Source organism: Rhinopithecus roxellana, chromosome 13 (genome assembly GCF_007565055.1).
Source record: "Rhinopithecus roxellana isolate Shanxi Qingling chromosome 13, ASM756505v1, whole genome shotgun sequence".
NCBI classification, from domain to species: Eukaryota; Metazoa; Chordata; class Mammalia; order Primates; family Cercopithecidae; genus Rhinopithecus; species Rhinopithecus roxellana.
The window spans coordinates 3,147,911-3,167,155 of record NC_044561.1 but is presented as its reverse complement, the minus strand read 5'-3'; the positions used below and the strand labels follow the sequence as shown (position 1 = coordinate 3,167,155).

At 50.2% G+C, this 19,245-nt stretch overlaps 2 protein-coding genes across 7 annotated transcripts in view; one reads left to right on the top strand and one right to left on the bottom strand.

Annotated features, from left to right (window-relative positions):
- C13H22orf23 (chromosome 13 C22orf23 homolog) overlaps window positions 1–3,995 on the bottom strand; it is an 18,732-nt gene extending 14,737 nt beyond the window's left edge. For 3 of the 6 annotated variants that reach the window (XM_030914455.1, XM_030914454.1, XM_030914458.1), the window contains exons 1-3: window positions 3,836–3,968; window positions 3,361–3,472; window positions 2,536–2,598 (exon numbers count right to left, since the gene is read on the bottom strand). In XM_030914455.1, the coding sequence (XP_030770315.1) occupies window positions 2,536–2,598; window positions 3,361–3,472; window positions 3,836–3,928 (268 nt within the window). In that variant the 5' untranslated portion in view covers window positions 3,929–3,968. Of the gene's footprint in view, window positions 1–2,535; window positions 2,599–3,360; window positions 3,473–3,835 lie in introns of all 6 variants that reach the window. The other 3 variants (XM_030914457.1, XM_030914459.1, XM_030914456.1) reach the window with 3 other exon arrangements.
- POLR2F (RNA polymerase II subunit F) lies at window positions 3,989–19,245 on the top strand. Its single transcript, XM_010389222.2, has 5 exons — window positions 3,989–4,132; window positions 7,424–7,493; window positions 9,918–10,048; window positions 18,399–18,470; window positions 19,072–19,245. The coding sequence occupies exons 1-5, from the start codon at window positions 4,113–4,115 to the stop codon at window positions 19,160–19,162; spliced, it is 384 nt and encodes a 127-aa protein (XP_010387524.1). The 5' UTR covers window positions 3,989–4,112; the 3' UTR covers window positions 19,163–19,245.

Below are 19,245 nucleotides of genomic sequence, written 5' to 3'. Positions count from 1 at the left end.
AGCTATATACTAGTACCCTTAGAATGGATACATTATTCAGCACACCTCCTAGTTTCAGAAATTCAGGTTATTTCTAGGTTTGTTTTTTACTACTTCAAACAATGCTGCAATAAACATTCTTGTACATCAAATCTTTGTACTGGTGCTTTAATTTCTATGGATGGGTTTCTAAAGCTTTCTGTGTGCTCCATGGACAAGGAGGGACAGTTCGGATGATAGCAGGTACCTATCCTTCCTGCGGTCCATCCCCCTGCTTGGCCATCCCTGGGGCTTCTCCCCCAGGCCATCCAAATGTGTCACCTGTCTGGTCAGTTGACCCCACCTCTCAACTACCATAAAGCCTAGCTTAGAGCAGGTCCCATCCATTGTTTTTTTTTTTTTTTTTGAGACAGAGTCTCCCTCTGTTGCCCAGGCTGGAGTGTAGTGGCGTGATCTTGGTTCTCTGCAACCTACACCTCCTGGGTACAAGCGATTTTTGTGCCTCAGTCTCCTGAGTAGCTGGGATTATGGTGTGTGCCACCACGCCTGGCTAATTTTTTTTGTTTTTTTGAGACAGAGTTTTGTTCTTGTCACCCAGGCTGGAGTGCGATGGCACGATCTTGGCTCATTGCAACCTCCGCCTCCCAGGTTCAATCTATTCTCCTGCTTCAGCTTCCCAAGTAGCTGGGACTACAGGCCCGGGTCACCACACGTGGCTAATTTTTGTATTTTTAGTAGGGATGGAGTTTCACCATGTTGGCCAGGGTGGTCTCGAACTCCTTACTTTGGGTGATCTGCCCGCCTCAGCCTCCCAAAGTGCTGGGGTTACAGGCGTGAGCCACCACAATTGTTTTGATCTGTGCCTGTCTACCTTTTCTGCTCGTCCAGCCTCTATAAGGTCAATTCCCCAGGAGCGAGGGGTCAGGAATACTAATTTTTTTGGTCACACACCCAAAAATGTTATAGAGAGAGGTTTTGCTGTGTTGCCCTGGCTGGCCTTGAACTCCAGGGCTCATGTGATCCTCCTGCCTCAGCTTCCTGACTCTCTGGGAGTACAGGTACAGCCCAGTATGTATGTGTTTTGCCCAGGCTGGTCTTGAACTCCTGGGCTTGAGCAATCCTCCTGTCTTGGCCTCCCAAAGTGATAGGATTATAGGTATGAGCCACCACACCTAACCTGTTTTTATTTTTTTTATTTTTTATTTTTGAGATGGAGTCTTGCTCTGTCACCCAGGCTGGAGTGCAGTGGTGTGGTCTCAGCTCACTGCAACCTCTGCCTCCCGGGTTCAAGGGATTCTCCTGCCTCAGCGTCTTGGGTAGCTGGTATTACAGGCACCCGCCATCATGCCCAGCTAATTTTTGTATTTTTGTAGAGACAGTGTTTTACCATGTTGGCCAGGCTGATCTTGAACTCCTGACCTCAGGTGATCTGCCTGTCTCGGCCTCCCAAAGTGTTGGGATTACAGGTGTGAGCTCCCACACCCAGCCTGACCTGTTTTTATTTTATTTTATTTTATTTTAATTTTGAGAGCAGGTTCCCCTCAGTCGCCCGGCTGGAGTGCAGTGGTGCAATCACAGCTCATTGCAGCCTTGACCTCCCAGGGTCAAGTGATCCTCCCACCTCAACCTCCTGAGTAGCTGGGACTACAGGTGTGCACCACCACACCTGGCTAATTTTAAAAAATTTTGGGGGCTGGGTGTGGTGGCTGACACCTGGAATCCCAGCACTTTGGGAGGCTGAGGCGGGCAGATCATGAGGTCAGGAGTTTGAGACCAGCCTGGCCAACATGGTGAAACCCAGTCTCTACTAAAAATACAAAAATTAAGCCAGGCGTGGTGGCGCACACCCGTAATCCCAGCTACTCAGGAGGCTGAGGCAGGAGAATTGCTTGAACCCAGGAGGTGGAGGTTGTAGTGAGCCGAGATCATGTCACTGCACTCCAGCCTGGGCGACAGAGTGAGATTCCACCTCACAAAAAAAAAAAAAAAAAAAAAAAAAATTTGTGGAGATGAGGTCTTGCGGTGTTGCCCAGGCTGGTCTTGAACTCCTGGGCTCAAGCCATCCTCCCATCTCAGCTTCCCAAAGTGTTGGAATTACAGGCATGAGCCACCTGCCCAGCTGTGTTTTTTTTCATATGATGTCCTCTCTCCCTTAACGTGGAGAAGCATTAAGAATGTGGCCCCAGGCCGGGCGCGGTGGCTCAAACCTGTAATCCCGGCACTTTGGGAGGCCGAGGCGGGCGGATCACGAGGTCAGGAGATCGAGACCATCCTGGCTAACACAGTGAAACCCCGTCTCCACTAAAAAATACAAAAAACTAGCCGGGCGAGATGGCCGGCGCCTGTAGTCCCAGCTACTCGGGAGGCTGAGGCAGGAGAATGGCGTAAACCCGGGAGGCAGAGCTTGCAGTGAGCTGAGATCTGGCCACTGCACTCCAGCCTGGGTGACAGAGCCAGACTCCGTCTCCAAAAAAAAAAAAAAAAAAAAAAAAAAAAAAAAAAGAATGTGGCCCCAGATCCCCTCTGGTCAGGAAGCCTTTGTGGATTGCCCCTTACTTTTCATGATGTCCATGATGTGGCGCTGCTGGATGTTCGTCAGTTTGGATTCCTTCATCATCACTGCACGATAAAGCATTCTGTGAGGCCTCCTGGGCCGCACGCAGATAAATAACTGACTACAGCTTGTGCTAAGCCCAGTGAAGGAAAATGTATGAAAGCGCATAACAGCTGATCCTACTGTGGTGGTAAGGAGGAGAGATCTTCCTTGGGAAAGTTGAAAGTGTGATCTAAAGGATGCATAGGAGTTAACTTCTCTAAAAGTTTTAGTTCTTTGACTTTTGGCAAGCTGTAGCATCTTGAACCTCCCCCGCCTCCCCCCCCCACCAAGGCATATGCAGTAGAACTTTGAAGCTTTCTGAACCCCAGGCTCCTTATCTGTAAAGGAAAATAGTAATTGCTAAGCCACAGGTCAGGTACGGGGGAACTCAGTTACAGAGGGTAACTACCACCATTCTTCCCTCATCCTTTAACTCAGGGGTCCCCAACTCCCCGTCGGTGGACTGGTGCCAGTCCCTGGCCTGTTAGGAACCGGGCCGCACAGCAAGAGGTGAGCGGCGGGCTAGCGAGCCTCACCGCCTCCTTTCAGGTCAGTGGCGGCCTTAGATTCTCATAGGAGCGCGAACCCTATTGTGAACTGCGCACGCGAGGAGGGATCTAGGTTGCACGCTTTTCTTATGAGAATCTAACTAATACCTGATGATCTGAGGTGAACAGTTTCATCCCGAAACCATTCCCCACACCTCCGTCAGTGGAAAAATTTCCTTCCACGAAACCGGTCCCTGGTCCCAAAAAGGCTGGGGATCGCTGCTTTAACGCACTGACCTCTGAGCAGCTCGCAGGTCCCCGGGGTATAAGTGGTCGTCTTGGGGCGGCGCCGGAACCCAGTTCCTTTGGTCACTACTTCCATCTGCTTCTGTGAAGCCATGGGAGGACCCTGAGGAGGGAAAGACGCAATGACACACCCCCTGTCTCCTATCCCTAATCTCTGTTCCCCCATGCCCAACATCCCCAGAAGTCTGGAAGCGGGGATCGAGCCAGAGAATGATGCCGCCAGTTAATATTGCGACAGTGCCTAAACCTCCCATCCAGACACAGAGAGGTACACACACACAGTCCTCATTCTGACCCAGCGCCTGTGGCAGGGAAGTCCCCTCGGGAAGAAGGGAGTGTTAATATAGCCATGGTCACAACAGTACCCACTGGGTGATATGCCAAAATTGAAATTTCACTCTAAGACCCCCTCTGGGTGCTCCCCTCTGCACATAGAAGTGGGCTCCTGGAGGCGGTGACCACTGACCACTGCTTTACAGCCGCACCAGCACCGGTGCCACGCAGAAATACTACGCGATCTGGGCTGCTGGAGCTGACAGCTAGCGACTCTGGCTACCATAGAAACGCGCACTCACGAGTCAGCTCATGCACACTTCCCCGCTCTGGCCTGCCTCCCGGAAGTGATTTCCTCTGGGTTACCGCGCAGGCGCAAGAGAAGGCGAGGCGCCGCGAGTCGTAGAGACGCTGTTTGCGGGTCTCCGTGCGGGACCGGGGCGCAGCGGGGTCCCTGAGGCGACGGTGTCATGTCAGACAACGAGGACAAGTGAGTGCGGGAGCGGAGTGGCCTTTGCTGCACACTCGGAAGGGGCGGGTGAGGCAGAGCTTGGGTCGAAGGCAGCTGAGGAACCTGGCGTCTAGGGGCAATGTCTGAGGGGCCTGGGGTCCTGAGGGGGCCAGCGGAGCCTAGGAAGGGAAGGGCGGGGACCCAGGAGCATAGCCCGGGCTGGAGGCTGGGCACAGGAGGGCCCAGGCTCGAGGGTCCAGAGGGGATCCATGGAAAAGGTGTCCTTCAGCAAATTTTCCAGCGAGCCGGGCTCTGTGTCATGCAGTGGGAATATTGAGGTGAATGAAGAATCGTCTTTGCCTCTCCACGTGCTCACTTTGTAGAATAGGCGGCACAGGCCCATAAGTAAGCAAGCAAGCAAGCAGGTAATGGTGGTCGCGTGAGCTTCCCCAGTTCTCCATCTGCTTCTGTGAAGTACGTAGTGTACTTCACAGTTCTAGAAGTACGTAGTGTAGGAGTACTCCAGGAGGATCTGGGGCAGCTCCACCGGGTGGCATTAAATGAAAGTCTGAGACGGTTCATTGCAGTAATTTTTTTTTTTTTTTTTTTGAGACGGAGTTTCGTTCTGTCGCCCAGGCTGGAGTGCAGTGGCGCGATATCGGCGTACTGCAGCCTCTGCCTCCCGGGTTCAAGGGATTCTCCTGCCTCAGCCTCCCGAGTAGGTGGGATTATAGGCGTGCACCACCATACCCGGCTAATTGTTTATATTTTTAGTAGAGACGGGTTTCACCATGTTGGCCAAACTGGTCTCAAAACTCCTGACCTCAAGTGATCCACCCACCTTGGCTTCCCAAAGTGCTGGGATTACAGGCATGAGCCACCGTGCCCGGCCTGTTTGTAATAATCTCGGTGAAAGAAGTCAGTAGGAGTAGAGGTGGTGAGAACTGGTTTTGAATTCTGGATATATTACTATTTTAAAGATAGAGCCGGCCGGGCGCGGTGGCTCAAGCCTGTAATCCCAGCACTTTGGGAGGCCGAGACGGGCGGATCACGAGGTCAGGAGATCGAGACCATCCTGGCTAACACGTCTCTACTAAAAAAAAAAAAAAAAAAAAACTAGCCGGGCAAGGTGGCGGGCGCCTGTAGTCCCAGCTACTCAGGAGGCTGAGGCAGGAGAATGGCGTGAACCCGGGAGGCGGAGCTTGCAGTGAGCTGAGATCTGGCCACTGCACTCCAGCTCGGGCGACAGAGCAAGACTCCGTCTCAAAAAAAAAAAAAAAAAAAAAAAAAAAAGAGCCAAAAAATTACCTGTTGGATGTGTGGGCACAAAGAGAGCTAGTCTGAAGATAAAAATAAGAAATGCATGGGATCGCTACCGCATTCCCCAGTGAGTGTCAGTAGAGAAGAGGAGATGACCCGTGGCTGAGCATTAGGGCATTTGAACATTGAGTGCTTGGAGGAAAAGAGAAGCCGGGGAGGTGGGGGAGCACCAAGAGAGTGAGGTGTCCTTGGAGTCAAGTGAGGAGAGCAAGCGGCCTAATGTGCCAGCTGATAGATCAGGCTAAATGAGAATGAGAGTTGGCCATTGGATTTAGCAACGTGGAGATCATTAATGAGCTTGGAAAGTGGTTTTGATGGAGCTATTGGGGTGAAAGGCTTTTTGGAGTGAGATTATGACAAAATGGGAATAGAGGAATTGGGGACAGTGAGGGTGGACAGCTCCTTCACACATTTTTGCTTCAAAGGGCACCATGGAATTAGGGCTATAGGGGGAGGGAGAAGAGAAGTAAGGTTTTTTGTTTGTTTGTTTTTGTTTTTGTTTTACATGAGGAAAAGCACATGTTGAAATGCTGATGGGCCCGGGTGCTGTGCCTCACACCTGTAATCCCAGCACTTTGGGAGGCCAAGGAGGGTGGATGACCTGAGGTCAGGAGTTCGAGACCAGCCTAGTCAACATGGGGAAATCCCAGCTTTACTAAAAATACAAAAATTAGCTGGGCGTGGTGGCGTGTCCCTGTAATCCAGCTACTCAGGAGACTGAGACAGGAGAATTGTTTGAACCCGGGAGGCGGAGGTTGCAGTGAGCAAAGATCGAGCCATTGCATTCCAGCCTGGGTGACAGAGCTAGACCTTGTCTCAAAAAAAAAAAAAATGCTGATGGGAATGATCCAGTAGAGAGGGAAACAGTGATGACAAATGAGTCCTAGTGAAATTTGGGGGCAGATGGGGAAAAATTAAAGAAGTAAAATGGAACAAAAGTCGGATTTATTTAGTATTCTTTTTTTTTGAGAGGGAGTCTCACTGTGTCACCCAGGCTGCAGTGCAGTGGGGTGACCTCGGCTCACTGCAACCTCCGCCTTTCGGGTTCAAGCAGTTCTCTTGCCTCGGCCTCCTGAGTAGCTGGGATTACAGGCGCCTGCCACCACGCCCGGCTAATTTTTTTGTATTTTTAGTAGAGATGGGATTTCTCCATGTGGGCCAGGCTGGTCTCGAACTCCTGACCTCAGGTGATGCACCCTCCTCGGCCTCCCAAAGTGCTGGGATTACAGACGTGAGTCACTACGCCTGGCTGATTTACTTATCAAGTAGATATTTGAGTGCTTCCTACATACTGGGAGAGACACAGATCTCTGCCCTCTTTGATTTTTTTGTTTTGTTTTGTTTTTTTGGGGTTTTTTTGAGATGGAGTTTCGCTCTTGTTGCCCAAGCTGGAGTGCAATGGTGTGATCTCAGCTCACCATGACATCTGCCTCCTGGGTTCAAGTGATTCTCCTGCCTCAGCCTCCCAAGTAGCTGAGATTACAGTCATGCGCCACCACTCCCAGCTAATTTTGTATTTTTAGTAGAAATGGGGTTTCACTATGTTGGTCAGGCTGGCCTTGAACTCTACCCGCCTTGGTCTCCCAAAGTGCTGGGATTACAGGCTTAATCCCAGAGCCACCATGCCCGGCCTCTGATTTTTATTTTTTATTTTTCTTATTTTATTTACTTTGAGACAGGTTCTTGTTCTGTCACCCATGCTGGAGTGCAGCAGTGTGATCTTGGCTCACTGCAATCTACACCTCCTGGATTCAAGCAATTCTTGTGACTCAACCTCCCGAGTAGCTGGTATTACAGACATGTGCCACCATGCCTGGCTAATTTTTGTATTTTTAGTAGAGACGGGGTTTTGCCACGTTGGCCAGGCTAGTCTTGAATTCCTGGCCTCAAGTGATCCACACACTTCGGTCTCCCAGAGTACCAGGATTACAAGTGTGAGTCACCGTACCTGGCCCCTCTTTGATTCTTGTAAGTGATGCTCTAAGTAACTGATCTCTTCTTCCTGTACAGTTTTGATGGTGACGACTTTGATGATGTGGAGGAGGATGAAGGGCTAGATGACTTGGAGAATGCTGAAGAGGTCAGTATTCAGCTTCAGGCTCCCACCTCTGCAGCCCAGGCTGCCAAATAGAGTGAGCTGTGTTCCAGTCTTGCATAGCAGAACAGCCCTGCAGGGTGGACCTGAAAGCTTTTGTCCATGTGGTCCACAGCCTGTGGCTTCTGGAGCAGTTAGTTCACTGACAAGTTAAACAGTGCCTTCCTTCATTCGGCAAACATGTGTTGAATGTTTATTATGTGCCAGGTGCTTTCTGCAGGGTGGGACTATTTAGGGAGCAAAAGGAAGTGGTAAGCAGGGCTCAGATGAGGCAGTATTTTGTAGCCTAAAGGCAATGGGAAGCTACTGACAAATTTTGAGCCAGGGCACAGTCCAGTTTACATTTTAGAAAGTGCAATCCTGCCTTGAGTAAGGAGTGAACTGGGAAAGGGCAAGACTGAAAGGTGAGAGGCCTGTGGCTTGGATATAGGTGCTGGTAGTGCAGGTGATGAGAAGACAGATGAAAGAGTTACTTCGGTGGGTTGGTTATGGGGCTGAGAAAGTGAGCGGTGACAAGGACGACTCTCAGGTTTCTAGCTTGAGCAACTAGGTGGATAGGCTGCTAGCCTCATGAGGAAAGTAGGGCTTTCTGTCCTGTGTGACTGATGAGGGAAAAAATGCAGTTATGTCCTGGAGAGACAAGGAGCCCTCTCTCTCTCTTCGTGGCACTTTCAGATACCTTTTGGCCTGAGTCAGATGTGTCCTTCTCCATCCTTCTGGTCCCCTTCCCATCACTGTCATGTAGATTGTGCCTCCTAGATGTACTTCAGCCCTGTCTGCATTTTTCTGCTCCTGGTGCCTTAGCCTGGCTTAGATCTCATTGCTTTTCAGCCACATTCCTGCAGGAATTGTGTGGCTGGTTTTCCTGCTTCAGTCTCACTCCAGACTCTGCTCTGAGTGCTCTTCTCCTTTCAGCTCCCTTTCTTACTTGCCCACGTGCTCAGTTACTACTGGCTTTCCTAAATGGCCTCTCCGCTTCTGCCACTGCCCCCTGCAGAATGTTCTCAACAGAGTATCCAGAGTGATCGTTTCTTTCTGTTGTTGTTGTTGTTTGTTTGCTTGTTTTAAATTAAGAAGTGGTGTCTTGCTACGTTGTCTAGGCTAGAGTACAATGGCTCTTTGCAGGTGCGGTCGTAGCGCACTACAGCCTTGAACTCTTGGGCTCAAGTGATCCTTCCAGTTCAGCCTCTCAAGTAGCTGGAACTGCAAGTTCTGCACCATCATGCCCAGCTCAGAGTCAACCTTTTTTCTTTTTTGAGACGGAGTCTTGCTCTGTCGCCCAGGCTGGAGTGCAGTGGTGAGATCTCGGCTCACTGCAAGCTCCCCCTGCTGGGTTCACGCCATTCTCCTGCCTCAGCCTCCTGAGTAGCTGGGAGTACAGGCGCCCGCCACCACGCCTGGCTAATTTTTTTTTTTTGTATTTTTAGTAGAGACAGAGTTTCACCGTGTTAGTCAGGATGGTCTCGATCTCCTGACCTCGTGATCTGCCCACCTCAGCCTCCCAAAGTACTGGGATTACAGGCGTGAGCCGCTGTGCCCGGCCTGTTTACTTAATTCTTTGTATACCACAGAATTTATTCTCCTGCCTACAATTCTCTACACACCTTTCATTCTAATTATTGTCCACTACTAGCTGTCCAAACCTCTTTCTCCTCTGTGCCTTTGCATGTTGCCTCCTTCCTCGTTGGTTTGACAGCTGCTGCTCATCCTTCTAGGTGAGCTCAAATCTCATCCCTGGAGTTTTCCTAACTCCCAGTGTGAGGTGTTCCTACCTCCTTGGGAACTCTGTTGCACACTGCATCCCTTCATAGCACCTGCTCTGTTTACTCTTGTCTCTCCTTTTAGATCATTAATTCTTTGAGAGCAGAAATTCCAAGCTTGCTTTCTCGGTATCTGTTAACAATATCTGGTTCAGGACAAATGCTTAGTAAGTAATTGTTAAATATTCCTGCCTTCACCTTGACTTTTCTAGCCACTTGACCCATTGGCTTAGCTCCCCTATCTGAAAGATGGGGAGACTATTCCTAGCTTCCTGCTTAGGGTAATTTTTTTGTGCCAGGACCTCTTTTACAGGACCAACGTTCTGAGACCACCCCATCTCCAGGCCCTCTGCTCTCTTCTGGATGAGGCAGCCAGCTCTGGAATCTCAGTCATGGTCCTCCATTACCAGGTCTGAGGCTAGGTCAGGTTAGCTGACTTTCCAAGCCTCTGAAATGAGAACTGTAATCCCTGCCTCATAAGGTTATTGTAAGGATTACATGAGTTGTTAGGAAGCAGTCATGCAGTACCCTGGCGTGCAGTAAGCAGTAATGGTGGCGGTAGCGGGGATTGTGATTGTCGTCATTATCACCCTCCCTGTAATCCAAAAATGCCACCTGAGATTTTCCCTCTTTTTGTGTTGGTGTCCAGGAAGGCCAGGAGAATGTCGAGATCCTCCCCTCTGGGGAGCGACCGCAGGCCAACCAGAAGCGAATCACCACACCATATATGACCAAGTACGAGCGAGCCCGTGTGCTGGGCACGCGAGCGCTCCAGATTGCGTGAGTGATTGCCCCTTCACTGTCTTCTCTGTCTGTCAGACCACAGTGAGCTCCTGTACTGCTGATCTTGCCCAGCCTGGCACCTGAAAACAGACTCTCTGCTCTCACATTCCAAAGGTGGTGCGTCTCTGCGTACCAGGCATTGTGCTAGGCCCTTGCCCTTAGGGAGCTTGTGATCTAATAGGAGAACTAGGATATGAACATCTGAGAAGTCAAGTACTAGTATGGGAGAAAAATGATTTAAAAAAAAAAAGAAAAAAGAAAAAACAGAACTAGATGGTTGCCTGTCACGTTAGTGCCGCAAAAAAGGTGAATTCAGAGCCAATGGGTACTAGTGGTTCTTTTTTTTTTTTTTTGAGATAGAGTCTCACTGAGTCGCCTAGACTGGAGTGCAATGGCACAATCTCAGCTCACTGTAACCTCTGCCTCCCAGGTTCAAGTGATTCTTGTGCCTCAGCCTCCCAGGTAGCTGGCATTACAGGCATGTGCCACCATGCCTAACTAATTGTTGTGTTTTTAGAGACAGGGTCTTGCCATGTTGCCTAGGCTAGTCTCGAACTCCTAGCTTCAAGTGATCCACCTGCCTCTGCCTCCAAAAGTGTTGGGATTGCAGGTGAGAGCCACTGCGCCCAGCCATGGTGGTTCTTTGTTGTTTTATTTTCCGAGTTGAGATCTCACTCTGTTGCCCATGCTGGAGCACAGGGGCTTGATCATAGCCCATTGCAGCCTCAAACTCCTGGGCTCAAGCAATTTTCTTTATTTTTTTTTTTTGAGACAGAGTCTTGCTCTGTCTCCCAGGCTGGAGTGCAGTGGCCCGATCTTGGCTCACTACAGCCTCCGCCTCCTGGGTTCAAGTGATTCTCCTGCCTCAGCCTCCCGAGTGGCTGGGACTACAGGTGTCCACCACCATGCCCAGCTAATTTTTGTGTTTTTAGTAGAGACGGTGTTTTACCATATTGGCCAGGCTGCTCTCGAACTCCTGACCTCCCAAAGTGCTGGGATTACAGGCATGAGCCACCGCGCCCAGCCAGTGCAATTTTCTTTTCCTTTTTTTCTTTCTTTTTTTTTTTTTTTTTTTGAGGTGGAGTTTCGCTCTGTCGCCCAGGCTAGAGTGCAGTGGCGTAATCCCAGCTCACTGCAAGCTCTGCCTCCCAGGTTCACGCCATTCTCCTGCCTCAGCCTCCCGAGTAGCTGGGACTACAGGCGCCTGGCTAAATGCCTGGCTAATTTTTTTGTATTTTTAGTAGAGATGGGGTTTCACCGTGTTAGCCAGGTCTCGATCTCCTGACCTCGTGATCCACCCACCTCGGCCTCCCAACGTGCTGGGATTACAGGCATGAGCCACTGCGCCTGTCCTGGCTCAAGTGGAACAATTTTCTTGGCTTGTTTTTTTTTTTTTTTTTCCTTTTTTTTGGAGAAGGAACCGCCCAAGTAGCGTCAAAGGTGGAGTGCAGTGGCAGGATGTGCGCACTGTGCCTGCTGGGTCATTTTGAGAGATAGCGGGCTACAGGCGGCCCAGGCCAGGTACTTGTTTTAGTAACGGGTTCACCCAATGGAGGTCTCGATCTCCTGACCTGTGATCAGTCCTCCCAAAGGTGGAGCTGGGATTACAAGCATGAGCAACCATGCCTGGCTTTGAGTTGGTTCTTGATGTGAGGTAGACTATGGCCAGCCCAGAAGAGTGGGGGGCCCTCCAGCTTGAGAGCACACTAGAGAGATGAAAGCACAGAGCAGTGGTGGGGTTTTGGGGATTTGAAAATCAGCAAACTTCCCTCCTCTCCCATGTTTGGGAGAATAAAGATTCAGGAGATAGAGTAGACAGGTGGAGATCCAAGTGTCCAGTGAGTGCAGATGCCATAGGCAGTGCAGGCCTTCAGATGCCTGCTGAGGTTTGCAAAGTGGAGAACAGACTGGAAGCACCCTCTGCCAACAGATGGCTTTGAGAAAGCAGGGACTTTCAAAGAGACTGGGCCACAGATGCCTGCTTTTTTCCCCCCCAGGCTCACCTGTCAGAATAGTTCCTCCTCCTTTCTTGTGAGGAGCAGGTGAAGGGACAGAGCGGGGTACTCTAATGGTACTGTGGGGAAGCACGAGACTGAGAATAGGAGCCCCTGCCCCAAACTCCCAAAGGCTGATGTGGGAAATGGTGGGTATCTGGAGGTGTGGGGGTAGTTCAAGAAGGGAATAGTGGAAATTAGCCTAGAAAGAAAAGCGGCTGGATGCCGTGGCTCACACCTGTAATCCCAGCACTTTGGGAGGATGAGGCAGGTGGATTGCTTGAGCCCAGAAGTTCAAAACTAGCCTGGGCAACATGGTGAAACGCCATCTCTAGAAAAAATACAAAAAATTAGCTGAGTGTGGTGGCGTGCGCCTGTAGTCCCAGCTACTCGGGAGGCTGACGTAGGAGGATCACCTAAGGCCAGGAGGTTGAGACTGCAGTGAACTGTGATCGCACCACTGCACTCCAGCCGGAGCGACAGAGTGAGACTGCATCTCAAAAAAAAACAAAAACAGCCGGGCGCGGTGGCTCAAGCCTGTAATCCCAGCACTTTGGGAGGCTGAGACGGGCGGATCACGAGGTCAGGAGATCGAGACCATCCTGGCTAACACGGTGAAACCCCGTCTCTACTAAAAATACAAAAAACTAGCTGGGCAAGGTGGCGGGCGCCTGTAGTCCCAGCTACTCCGGAGGCTGAGGCAGGAGAATGGCGTAAACCTGGGAGGCGGAGCTTGCAGTGAGCTGAGATCCGGCCACTGCACTCCAGACCGGGCAACAGAGCGAGACTCCGTCTCAAAAAAAAAAAAAAAAAAACAAACAAAAACAAAAGAAAGCTGGAGCCAGATTTGTGGACTCTGTGTGCTTATAGGGGCAGCAATGCTGTCTGTAAATTCCCCTCCTTAGTGTTCAAGCAGCATTGGGCTGTTGTCTCCTCTAGTCCTGTAGGGATAAAGATGACCATCATGTCTACCTCAATAAAGGGTTTTATGGGTGGGCAACATTGTTCTTCCTCATTCCTCAGCAGCGGACCTCTTCTCAGCCTGGTTGTACTCCTTGCTCTTCTGCGTGGCATTAGAACCATGCCCAGTATGATATCCCTACCCAATATACCACCAGCGTCAGGATCCTCTGGGCCTGCACCATCAATTATGGTAGCCATGAACTGTATGTACCCATTTACATTAAGTACAATTAAATAAAATTAGAAATTCAGTTTCTGTCTTACTAGCCACCCACACTTCTTTTATTTATTTATTTATTTATTTATTTATTTATTTATTTATTTATTTATTTTTATTTTTGAGAAGGAGTCTCACTCTGTCACCCAGGCTGGAGTGCAGTGGTGTGATCTTGGCTCCCTGCATCCTCCGCCTCCCAGGTTCAAGTGATTCTCCCACCAGAGCCTCTTGAGTAACTGGGGCTACAGGTGCCCGCCACCATGCCTGGCTAATTTTTGTATTTTTAGTAGGGACGTGGTTCACCATGTTCACTGGCCAGGCTGGTCTTGAACTCCTGATCTCAGGTGATCCTCCCACCTCGGCCTCCCAAAGTATTGGGATTACAGGCTGAGCCACCATGCCCAGCCTTTTATTTTATTTATTTATTTATTTATTTATTTATTTATTTATTTATTTTTGAGACAGAGTCTCGCTCTGTCGCCCAGGCTGGAGTGCAGTGGCGCAATCTTGGCTCACTGCAAGCTTCGCCTCCCGGGTTCATGCCATTCTTCTGCCTCAGCCTCCCCAGTAGCTGGGACTACAGGCGCCCGCCACCACACCCGGCTAATTTTGTTTTTGTATTTTTAGTAGAGACGAGGTTTCACCGTGTTAACCAGGATGGTCTCGATCTGCTGACCTCGTGATCCACCCGCCTCAGCCTCCCAAAGTGCAGGGATTACAGGCATGAGCCACCACGCCCGGCCGCCTTTTATTTTTTTAGAGGCAGTTTGGCTGTATCGCCCAGGCTGGAGTGCAGTGGTGCTATCATAGCTCACTGCAGTCTCAAAACTTCTAGGCTTAAGTGATCTTCCCACTTTAGCCTCCCAGGTAGCTAGGACTACAGGCTAATGCCACCACACCTGGCTAATGTCTTAATTTTTTTGTAGAGACAGGGTCTCACAAAAAGACTCCTGGCTTCCAGTGAGACCCCTACTTCAGCCTCCAAAGTGCTGGGATTATAACTAGCCACATTTCAAGTGTGTTCAGTAGCCACATGTGGCCAGTGGTTACCATAAAGGATAGCACAGGGGGATAGGACACTTCCATCATTGCAGAGCATTCTATGGGGCACACTGATGGAGACTAAAAGTGGCCCAGCAGAAAGAAGAATTCATAAGTTATTTTTAAAACAAATAGATTGCTTATTTGCAAGTTAAACAGTCTTTCAGCACTGAGGAAAGATACTGCATTAGCACCCGATGGGACACTGAGATGATTAAAGATGTAGTCCCAGCCGGGCGCGGTGGCTCACACCTGGAATCTGACTGAGCACTGTGGAAGGCCAAGGTGGGCGGATCACCTGAGGTCAGGAGTTTGAGACCAGCCTGGCCAACATGGTGAAACCCCGTCTCTACTAAAAATACAAAAATTAGCCGGGTGTGGTGGCACACGCCTGTAGTCCCAGCTACTGGGGAGGCTGAGGCAGGAGAATCGTTTGAACCTGGGAGGTAGAGGTTGCAGAGAGTCAAGATTGCACCACTATTCCAGCCTGGGTGACAGAGTGAGGCTCTGTTACCAAAAATAATTAAAAAAAAAAAAAAAAAAAAAGACGTAATCCCTAGTCCTCCAGGTATTTTCTGGTCGGGGAGATAGACCTGTGCACAGGTACCCACAACCCAAGGCAGACACGAGTGGTGCTTTATGAAAGGTACAAAGAGAGTTACTGCAGAGGTGACTGGGAAAGCCTTGTGAAGGAATTAGAATTCTAGTAGGGACAGGTAAAGAGAGTTGGTTTTGTGGGTACTCCAGGTGCCAGAGACAGCCCAAGGAAAGGTCCAGGTGGTGGATTTGTGGTGAGGGATCACAAGCAGCTTGGGGCATGAGGCTGGAAAAGATGACACTGGTTCCGTGAGTGACAAGTTCAGAAGACTGGAGTTCATTTGGTGGGCAATGTGAAGCACTTAAAAGTTTTGAGGCCGACATCCAGGCCACTAATAAGTCCAAGTGTCCTGTTTTCCTTTTCTTTCTTTTTTTTTTTTTAAACGGGGTTTCACTCTTGTTGCCTAGGCTGGAGTGCAATGGCATGATCTTGGCTCACTGCGACCTCTGCCTCCTGGGTTCAAGGAATTCTCCTGCCTCAGCCTCCCGAGTAGCTGGGATTACAGGCGCCCGACACCACGCCTGGCTAATATTTTTTTTTTTTTTTTTTTTTTTTTTTTTTTTGAGACGGAGTCTTGCTCTGCCGCCCAGGCTGGAGTGCAGTGGCCGGATCTCAGCTCACTGCAAGCTCCGCCTCCCGGGTTCACGCCATTCTCCTGTCTCAGCCTCCCGAGTAGCTGGGACTACAGGCGCCCGTCTCGTCGCCCGGCTAGTTTTTTGTATTTTTTAGTAGAGACGGGGTTTCACCGTGTTAGCCAGGATGGTCTCGATCTCCTGACCTCGTGATCCGCCCGTCTCGGCCTCCCAAAGTGCTGGGATTACAGGCTTGAGCCACCGCGCCCGGCCGACGCCTGGCTAATATTTTGTATTTTTAGTAAAGACAGGGTTTCACCATGTTGGTCAGGCTGGTCTCGAACTCATGACCTCAGGTGATCCACTTGCCTTGGCCTCCCAAAGTGCTGGGATTACAGGCATGAGCCACTGCGCCCAGCCAAGTGTCTTGTTTTTCTTGGGGAGCGAAGCTTGATCCAGCTCATTCCAGTCTTTAGTGCTCTTTCCACTTAAGGGCTACGACACCTGGTGGCTTCTTGCCTGCTTTAAGCTCTTGTACAGCCATAATGGGACTCTGCACTTGGTAGGTGCAGATGGAGTCTCACTCTGTTGCCTAGGCTGGAGTCCAGTGGTGCCATCTTGGCTCACTGCAACCTTTACCTCCTGGTTCAAGCGATTCTCGTACCTCAGCCTCCCGAGTGGCTGGGACTACAGGCGCGCACCACCGTGCCCAGCTATTTTTTTGTATTTTTAGTAGAGATGGGGGTTTCACCATGTTGGCCAGGCTGGTCTCAAACTCCTGACCTCGGGTGATTCGCCTGCCTCAGCCTCCCAAAGTACTGTGATTACAGGCGTGAGCCACTGCACCTGGCCAGAACAACTGTTTCTTGGGTGGGTTTTGGATGGAGTTTCAGTCTGGTTCATTAGCACCACCTGGTGGCTGATGATGTTTGTCACATCTGCTTCTTAACTGGATGGTGGATGTGTTTATTTGTAGAGGCTGTGGTGCAAGAAAAATTACTTAAAGACACATCTTGCACATTCCATGTGCGTAATAGGTGCTGAATGAGTGAATGCCCTTGAATTATTTATATTTTGAAAGAAAGCAGGCATATGCAGATCATGGAAAGTATTCTGCCACATTCTTTAAAGCTTTATATTTTGGGGCCGGGCGCGGTGGCTCAAGCCTGTAATCCCAGCACTTTGGGAGGCCGAGATGGGCGGATCACGAGGTCAGGAGATCGAGACCATCCTGGCTAACACGGTGAAACCCCGTCTCTACTAAAAATACAAAAAAAAACTAGCCGGGCGAGGTGGCGGCGCCTGTAGTCCCAGCTACTCGGGAGGCTGAGGCAGGAGAATGGCGTGAACCCGGGAGGCGGAGCTTGCAGTGAGCTGAGATCTGGCCACTGCACTCCAGCCTGGGTGACAGAGCGAGACTCCGTCTCAAAAAAAAAAAAAAAAAAAAAAAAAAGCTTTATATTTTGGGAAAGTTTGAATACTTATTGAGAGAGGATATAGGGAAAGTTAAATCTTCATCTCTGCCCTTGGGAAATGTTCAGGCTTTGGGAGTAATATAAATTGAAATATTTAGTAATAAAATTAGTAAGCTGGTAGCTCTCAGACTAGCTGATTATCAGAATCATCTGGGCAGTTCTGCAAATGCAGGCTCTCAGGCCACTTCACTAGAGATTCTGTTCAGGGATTCTGGAGAAGGACCCGTGAACCTGTATTTTTTAGCATGCTCTCCTGTTCATTCTGGATGTGTTAGTGTGAACCTGAGCTGGAATCATCAAGACTGACTTCCTAGAGGAGATGGGCCTAGAATTGGCATCCCTTTGCTTGGTGGTAGTCTCCACTGTGGGCCAAGTGTTGTGCTGGGGGCTAGACCTCCGTGGTGAATCACATGTGGTTCTGGGCCACCAGGAGCTCGTGGTCTAATGTGGAAACTTTCCAAACAAGTAGTTACAGTTCAATGAGATTGGTGCCAAGAAAAGTATATCCTGAGTGACTTGGGGTACTGAAGAGTCAGCACACGATTTCCAGGATGGAGACATCCGGACCTCTCGCAGGCTTTTAGGGAGATGAAGAGCTTGTAAGAGCACACAAAAGGGAAACAACATGGCGCGTCTAGGGAACCAGAAATAGTTTGGTATGGCTGGAATGTGGGGTAAATACAGGAAAGTAGCACGGGACTGTCCTAGGAAGGCGAACAGGGACCAGACTGCACTCTGGCCTGATAGCCAAGGGGAGTCATGGCAGTGTTCTAAGCAGATGAGTCCCTGGACTGCCTGCCGGCCTCAGGTGAAGGGTGGGGAGGGCTAGGCAGGAAGGGCAGGGCTTCTACTGAGGTGTTGTGGCTGTAGAGAATGGAAATGAGGCTGGGCGTGGTGTCTCACGCCTTTCATCCCAGCAATTTGGAAGGCTGAGGCAGGCGGATTGCTTGAGCCCAGGAGTTTGAGACCAGTCTAGGCAACATGGTGAAACCCCATCTATACAAAAAATAAGCATAGCTGGTGGTGTGTGCCTGTAGTCCCAGCTGCTTGGGAGGCGGCAGGAGAATTGCTTGGACCTGGGAGGTGGAGGTTGTAGTGAGCCGAGATCTCGCCATTGCACTCCAGTCTGGGCAGTGGGAGTGAAACCTTGTCTCCAAAAAATAGAGAGAGAAAATAGAAATTGAAATGAGGGGCCCTGGGCACCGAGGCAAGGCTCTGGGGTTGGAGCAGTTAGAATGGTGTGCCTTTGCACACGCCACCCTTTCCACCAGGACACTCTGCTGTGGCCGCTGGGCTCAGGAGTCTGCGATAGGCCTCTGCCAGGGAAGATCTCTGGCAGTGCCCCTACACACCACTCCCTACTATGCCTGCCTACCTAGAAGATGATGTTTCTAGGTGGGGACCAGGATGCCATTCCACCTTCACTGCCTGTTGGGCCCTTCTCCCTGGGTTTGTAGTCTCCCCAACACCTGTGCGTATCCCTACAGGATGTGTGCCCCTGTGATGGTGGAGCTGGAGGGGGAGACAGATCCTCTGCTCATTGCCATGAAGGAACTCAAGTAAGTCACTCAAATCATGGTTCACTTCTCCAAATCTCTGGGAGGCATCTGTTGGGTTCTCTGTTGCACCCTTTGCTCCCACTTCCCTGGCTGAAGAAGTTGATGCTTATTGCTACAGATGGTTAGGAAGAGCTTACCAGGAGGTAGGAGGAAGAGAGAAGAGGAGGCAGGGAAAGGGGGAGGGCACTGATGAGACCGGGACCTTTTCTGACTGTTGGAGTTTCCCTGTTCGTGCTGCAGGAGGCCTTACCAATATTCTATCACTCTTCCCCCTCTTGTCTGATATAAAAACTTTATTTTTCTTGTAATTGCTTTCTTTTTTTTTTTTTTTTTTTTTTTTTTTGAGACGGAGTCTCGCTCTGTCGCCCAGGCTGGAGTGCAGTGGCCGGATCTCAGCTCACTGCAAGCTCCGCCTCCCGGGTTTACGCCATTCTCCTGCCTCAGCCTCCCGGTAATTGCTTTCTTACAAAGTACACTCATCAGCCCCAAGAGGCTGCTCTTAAGACGTCTCTTTCCTTGTGTTTTGCACACAGTCTGTTCCTTCTGCGGCAGAGCTGGGGTCACCAGCCCTCATGTACTTGTGACTTTTCCCCTGCCACAGGGCCCGAAAGATCCCCATCATCATTCGCCGTTACCTGCCAGATGGGAGCTATGAAGACTGGGGGGTGGACGAGCTCATCATCACCGACTGAGCTGGAGTCATCTTCCTGCCCTTGCCCAATTTTCATTCCCACTTTATATGTGTAAATAAAATATTCAACTTTCCAACCCCCTT

Bases quoted from the DNA above. Each gene is read 5' to 3' on its own strand.
- POLR2F (XM_010389222.2), top strand. From the start codon at position 4,113: ATGTCAGACAACGAGGACAA. The intron at 4,133-7,423 runs GTGAGTGCGGGA...CTTCCTGTACAG, and splicing joins ATGTCAGACAACGAGGACAA to TTTTGATGGTGACGACTTTG. The intron at 10,049-18,398 runs GTGAGTGATTGC...GTATCCCTACAG, and splicing joins ACGCGAGCGCTCCAGATTGC to GATGTGTGCCCCTGTGATGG.